Source organism: Eriocheir sinensis, unplaced genomic scaffold, assembly GCF_024679095.1.
Source record: "Eriocheir sinensis breed Jianghai 21 unplaced genomic scaffold, ASM2467909v1 Scaffold201, whole genome shotgun sequence".
Classification (NCBI taxonomy): Eukaryota; Metazoa; Arthropoda; class Malacostraca; order Decapoda; family Varunidae; genus Eriocheir; species Eriocheir sinensis.
The window spans coordinates 442,141-449,131 of record NW_026111418.1 but is presented as its reverse complement, the minus strand read 5'-3'; the positions used below and the strand labels follow the sequence as shown (position 1 = coordinate 449,131).

Below are 6,991 nucleotides of genomic sequence, written 5' to 3'. Positions count from 1 at the left end.
TTTTGCTCTTTTTTCCCCTATTTTTTGGTGTTCTTTTCTATATCATCCCTCTTTGATGTTCTTTGGTCTGGATGAGCCTCTTTCTCCCCAGAAAAGACCCACCCATAATTTTGGTGATGTTAGTTTGGGGCCGAATGGTGGATGATGTTTCTTTGTATGTTACTTTTCTTGACGATCTGTTATTGTTGCTACTTTTCTTTTGCGATGTTTTTTTCTCTTTTTCACATTTTTTTGGTGTTCCTTTCTATATCATCCATTTTTGATGTTCTTTGGTCTGGATGAGCCTCTTTCTCCCCAGAAAAGACTCATCCATAATTTTGGAGATGTTAAGGCCTGAAGGTGGATGATCTGTGTTTTTCATTTTCTTATCTTGATGTTTTGTTACTATATTTTCCTTTTCTGGTGTTCCTTTTTATTTTCCTTTTCATTGGTGTTCCCATCACGTGGATTGTCTACGACATCTAACAGGCACCACAAGCCCAGTTTATTGTTCGGAGTTTGCTCTCCTAGACAGACTGCCTACCACGTCTGACGAGCTCCACCTGCCCGGGTTTATCCTACGTAGTTTCCACTCCAAGGCAGATTGCCCACCACGGCTGACAGGCTCCACTTGCCCAGGTTTATTGTTCAGGTTGCTCTCCTAGGTGTATTACCTATGGCGGCTCACGAGCCCAACCTGCCCGGGTTTATTGTTCAAGTTTGCTCTCCTAGGTGAATTGCCTACCACGGCTAACGAACCTCACCTGCCCGGAGTTTGTAATCAGGTTGCTCTCCTAGGTGAACTGCTTTCGCTAACGACCTCCACCTGCCGGGTTTGTAATCGGAGTTTGCTCTCCTAGATGAATTGCTTTGGCTTACGAGCTCCACCTGCCCGGGTTTGTAATCGGAGTTTGCTCTCCTAGATGGTGCTTTCGCTAACGACCTCCACCTGCCCGGGTTTGTAATCGGGTTTGCTCTCCTAGGTGAACTGCTCACGCTAACGACCTTCACCTGCCGGTTTTATAATCGGAGTTTGCTCTCCTAGATGAACTGCTTTCGCTAACAGCTCCACCTGCCGGGTTTATTGTTCGGAGGTTGCTCTCCTAGGTGTATTACCTGTGACGGCTCACGAGCCCAACCTGCCCAGGTTTATTGTTCGGGTTGCTCTCCTAGGTGTATTACCTATGATGGCTCACGAGCCCAACCTGCCCAGGTTTATTGTTCAGGTTGCTCTCCTAGGTGTATTACCTATGACGGCTCTGACCCAACCTGCCCAGGTTTATTGTTCAGGTTGCTCTCCTAGGTGTATTACCTATGACGGCTCACGAGCCCAACCTGCAGGTTTATTGTTCGGAGTTTGCTCTCCTAGGTGTATTACCTATGACGGCTCACGAGCCCAACCTGCACAGGTTTATTGTTCGGAGTTTGTTCTCCTAGGTGAATTGCCTACCACGGCTAACAGACCTCACCTGCCCGGGTTTGTTGTTCGGGTTTGCTCTCCTAGGTGAATTGCCTACCACGGCTAACAGACCTCACCTGCCCAGGTTTGTTGTTCGGAGGTTGCTCTCTAGGCAGATTGCCTACCACGGCTAACAGCCCCACCTGCCCGGCGTTGTAGCCGAAGATCTCCGGCACCTCCGTCGGGGTCCCGATGGACGCCGATGCGCCCTGCCGGGAGGCGAAATTTTTTTTCCCAAACGATTTGGAGTGTGGGGGCGGGGCTTAAGGGATGCCTGTGTAGAGAAAACGAATTTTATGGGTAACTTTAAGTGATGCGTGTCTAGAGAAAACAGATTTTATGGCTGACTTAATTATAATATATTATTAACAATCACATTCTCTCTCTCTCTCTCTCTCTCTCTCTCTCTCTCTCTCTCTCTCTCTCTCTCTCTCTCTCTCTCTCTCTCTCTCTCTCTCACAGACACCTCTCTCTCTCTACCCTCTCTCTCTCTCTCTCTCTCTCTCTCTCTCTCTCTCTCTCTCTCTCTCTCTCTCTCTCTCTCTCTCTCTCTCTCTCTCTCTCTCTCTCTCTCTCTCTCTCTCTCTCTCTCTCTCTCTCTCTCTCTCTCTCTCTCTCTCTCTCTCTCTCTCTCTCTCTCTCTTGAATATGGAATATAAATCTATAACTTTGGGGTAGACGTAGCTCCTGAGGTAAACTACTGGAGAGGAATTCTGTGGATACGTGACAGGTAATACAATAGTCACTCTTGCTAGTTTTCTATAGAGCGCGTCGTTTCTCACGCGTACGAAACAGGTACCGTCATCACAAGCACGACTGTCAACAGGCAGATATGAAAAGGTTTCCCTCTCTTGTGTGTAATACTTTGAAGGTATGTTTCAAATACTCTTACTTTATATCTTATGTGTAGCCTACTCATTATGTTCATAGTCACAGTATTAAGAGTTCCGCACCACAGGAAGTGTCCATGCAATAATGTTTTGTGTGGGGTACGTTTAGTGGTCATGAATGACACAACATTACATGAGCATTTCAGCATCATCTCAGTCATTTAGTTTGATTTTTTTGTGCACAATAATATCTACTTCAGCACCTGAACTGTAGCAAACCAATCTGCATTATGTCTCCCTATATAATATATGTAGCTATACATTCACGTGTAATTTTATTTACCACATTTGTAACTATGCTAGACTAAAATGCCTGAAACCAATTTTAGGTTTCGAGCGTGGAGAATCGTTAAATCAAGAGCAGGTACCGCCATAAAAAATAAGACATCAGAAAATTTCCTTCCTCCGTGTGCCATGCCTTGAAAGGTATGTTTCAAACAATTTTACCTTGTATCTGAAATGTACTCATTAAGTTTATTAGTCATAATATGAGAGCTCCACTACAAGTGGTTGTTTTCTTATATATATATATATATATATATATATATATATATATATATATATATATATATATATATATATATATATATATATATATATATATATATATATATATATATATATATATATATATATATATATATATATATATATATATATATATATATATATATATATATATATATATATATATATATATATATATATATATATATATATATATATATATATATATATAAATATATATATATATATATATATATATATATATATATATATATATATATATATATATATATATATATATATGATTGATTGATTGATTGTTACACAAAGGTTAATATACGTGATGAAGTTTTACATCTTAACTGCCTTACCTCCATAAAACCTTTACATGAATGACATTAAATGGAAATCTGTTATTTATTATAGCGACAGTTCAACCTCTGGATTTGTCTCTCCCCGAATAGGCTATACTTGTGCTAAGGACGGTACGCACAGACGGTACACATGTCATCGGAACTTGACATGCATCCTTCTGAGTCATCAACTATGGATGCATCTATAAATCTGTGATTTCGACAGTTCAAGGGGGAAAAATGACATTTCCATCAAGAGTTACCCAGACCTATATGTAAGTTTTCTGCAGTTGCTTAATACATAACTAAGAGGAGTAATTTTTATATGCTCTGTTGATTATCAATTCTCAGATGCTTCTGCTTTCAGAAATTTAGGTTCAGAATATTAGAATGCAGCAAGTAATTTATACCTATTATTGTACTTTACATGTTTGTTGCAGGATTCCTTACCAACTGGTTATGATTATCATATTTGCAAGCATCAAGTCGTGGACAAAGGATATGAAGCAGAGTTTAGAATAGCCATTGACAGTGAAGAAAGTGCTAGAACTTGGATCAAACAATACCAAAAGATTAGTAAGGTTACTCTCCGGGTAGCAGCAACAAAGCCTACAAGTGGTAAGGCGAACCTTTTCAAAATCTTCTATCGATGCCAGCACAAGACATTGCCACGTTCAGTGACAGCCAATCAGAAAACTTCATCTAAGAACACATTGTCCAGCACAACAATTTGACTGTTAAAGGAATACCTGCACAACTGAACAAGTAAGTTCCACCAATTAATCCTAAGTACGGGAGTTTACTCGTACATGTAGTCGTACGTAGTTTTAGTAAAAAAAATTAACAGGTAACACTATGAACATTATACCTAAATGATAACATAATAGCATAAGATAATGTTGGAAACTGCAAAATGCCTACATGACTGAGGAATTGAAATGGTTCAAGGGTATCAATAATAGCAATATAAGCAGTTTTGATAATTGGTTCATAGTCAAGACAGAACTAGAATCAACGGGTTTAAGTTGGATAAATTTCGTTTTAGAAGAGATATTGGTTAAAACTGGTTCGGTAAATAGAGAAGTCGACACCTGGAATAGTCTTCTTAATAGTGTAGTTAGTAGGAATACTTTATATAAAATCAAGAAGCTACACAGACTCTTTTGTGTGATCTTACGTTAATTCCCCAAGGGAACAACTGACCATTTCATATGCCAATATTAAGAGCATTACAGCCTTCATTAAGTCGCTTGAGGGTGCTCCGTGATAATGACGCTCGGCTCATAACTGAGAGAGCTTGGGTTCGAATCCCGCGAAGTGGAATTATTTTTGGCTATTTTTCCGTAAGCCCTAACCGTCTGTCCACCCAAGAAGTGAAATGGGTATCTGTTGTCATTTTGGGGGCTGTGACCCGTTTCCATGGGTCCTGTCCTCCTCAACTGTAATTTCTTCCACTTCTGTTTCTCTCTGGCATATGATCTTCGATGTTATTCCAGTCTTAACTAAACTTTCAACATTAATATTCTGGTCCATGAAACAAGGCATCGAAGATAAGAAAATGTACTTAATTTAGATTAAAACATCTATGTCAGATAAATTGCTGTAAATTCTACAGTTAACTGAAATCTACATCTTCTCCATTCTAGATCCAAAAATGAAGACCTTCACTTGCCGATCTATCCAACTGTGGTCAAGATCAAATACACTCATAACCACATGATCAACAGTGCAGATACCCTTAAGCATAGAGATGTTAGTGAGGATACCATAGAGATCTTAAAAAACCTGTATGCCAAAGGCCATTCTCCTGCATCTGCACTGAACACACATAAGTTAGACATGCAACTGCAACATGAGAAAGACTATGTTTACGAAGCTGCAGATCGTGCCAATTGTCCAGATATACAGTTCTGCCACAGGTAAGATTAAGAAATTCGGTTAATCTAAATTAAATTCAGTTCTTTTATATCAAGTTGAATTTGTAAACTTCAGGGTTTCAATTTGACGTAAAGTTATTTCTATTTTGGGGTGAAATCGTGATGTGAACAAGTTTTACTTAAATTTATTTGCTAATAAATATTCTCACTATTCTAGGCTGTACAAGAAGATATTTAACAAAACCTATGGTGCTGCAAGTGGTGAGGAGATGCTGCATGATTTGGAAGCAGCCATAGAAAACTACAATAGTGAGCAAGGAGAGATGTGTGGTAAAATAAAAGACATAAATGGCAAGATTGTGATTGCTCTTTGTACACCACTAATGAAACGTGTGCATCAAAACCATGACTACAGTGGGGAACTTGTGTTTATTGATGCATCAGGAGGTATGGACAGATACGATTGTCGAATCTTCATGATGTTGACCCACAGTGCAGCAGGCGGTTTGCCACTTGGATGCCTTATTGTCACATCTGAGTCGCGTGACTGCATAACTCAGGCTTTACGGCTCTACCTAGAGATCTTACCGAAAGATGGATTCTTTGGTCGAGGTTCGAGAGGACCCTTGGTGTTTTTGTCTGATGACAGTGAGGCAGAAAGGCAGAGTCTTCACGAGGTCTTTCCTGAGGCTACGTTGATTCTCTGTGTTTTTCACTTGCTCCAAGCAGTTTGGAGATTCTTGTGGGAAGGGAAGAACAATATCAGAAAGGATCATCGTCCTCAGTTGCTTTCAGCTGTGAAGAAAATGACATTTGCCGGCAGTGTTATAGCTCTTGAGGAGGCTTATGCTGAGATACAAGCTAATGATATAGCAAGCCTGTACCCAAACTATTTGGCCCACTGTAAGAAGTTGTATGATCGTCGTCAGGCATGGGCTGTGTGCTACCGGCATCACCTGCTTGTCCGTGGGAACAACACAAACAACTATGCAGAAGCAGCCATGAGGATTCTCAAGGATCAAATTTTTGAACGTGTCCGTGCATATAACATGGTACAGTTACTGGACTTCTTGGTGACACGACTGCCGTCTTATTATGAACGCCGTTTGATAGACCTTGCCAATGGGCGTGTGAATGTCACTGTTTCCAAGAGATTTCTCCCTGGAGGATCATCAATCCCCAAAGGTGACATAATTAAGGTAGATGGCCATAACTATGAAGTGAGGAGCCAGTCAAAACAAGATATAGTCCACCATATTGATACATCAATTTGGACATGCACATGTACGGCTGGGATGAATGGTGCCCCATGTAAACACCAATATGCTGTTGTGAAAAATTTTGGGGAGTCATCACTGAATTTTCTTCACTTGAGGGATCCACACCAGCGTGAACACCTGCTTTTCATTGCCACTGGAGAAAAGAATGTGCGTCCAGGATGGTTTACACCACTGCCCATTACTGGAATGACAACAGATGTGAATCCCGAGGGCATGGCCAACGGTGGTGATGTTGAGCCGATGCCAAGTACCAGTAGTGGTACTGCTGAGATGTTACAGCAAAATGAAGTCAATGTGAGGAGCAGCAATCTCTCTGATTATGAGAACGACGACATCGTCAATGCTGGTGCTATTAAACTTGCTTCAACGGAAGCTTCTCTTCACAGCTGTACCACACGGCTCATAGAAAAGTTGAGAAAAGACCCAGGAGAATTAATTGAACCAGCTGAAGCTTTTATAAGACAATTTAACTCTATAAAAACTAATTCTGCACTTGCTACTGCCCTTAAAACCTTTGGAAAATACACAGGGGCATCATTGGCTTTGTCCAGCTTCAAGAAAGGCAAAATGTGTAATAAAAAGGGAACAGCAATCAAGGTTCAGCCTGCTGCAGTTAGTCGTCGCTCAACTGTACTTGGGGGCAGGA

At 40.5% G+C, this 6,991-nt stretch overlaps 1 protein-coding gene across 1 annotated transcript; it reads left to right on the top strand.

Moving 5' to 3' along the window:
• The first annotated feature begins 4,221 nt into the window (after positions 1-4,221).
• LOC126990795 (uncharacterized) lies at positions 4,222-6,785 on the top strand. Its single transcript, XM_050849433.1, has 3 exons — positions 4,222-5,107; positions 5,283-6,285; positions 6,732-6,785. Exons 1-3 carry the CDS (start codon positions 4,905-4,907, stop codon positions 6,783-6,785), a joined length of 1,260 nt encoding a protein of 419 aa, XP_050705390.1. The 5' UTR covers positions 4,222-4,904.
• The last annotated feature ends 206 nt before the right edge of the window (positions 6,786-6,991 follow it).

What these genes read in the sequence shown, in the direction of transcription:
- LOC126990795 (XM_050849433.1), top strand. Translation starts at nt 4,905, where the DNA reads ATGATCAACAGTGCAGATACCCTTAAGCATAGAGATGTTAGTGAGGAT. An exon ending in GATATACAGTTCTGCCACAG is followed by an intron (nt 5,108 to 5,282) that starts GTAAGATTAAGA and finishes TCACTATTCTAG; the next exon opens with GCTGTACAAGAAGATATTTA. An exon ending in TAGATGGCCATAACTATGAA is followed by an intron (nt 6,286 to 6,731) that starts GTGAGGAGCCAG and finishes TTCTCTTCACAG; the next exon opens with CTGTACCACACGGCTCATAG.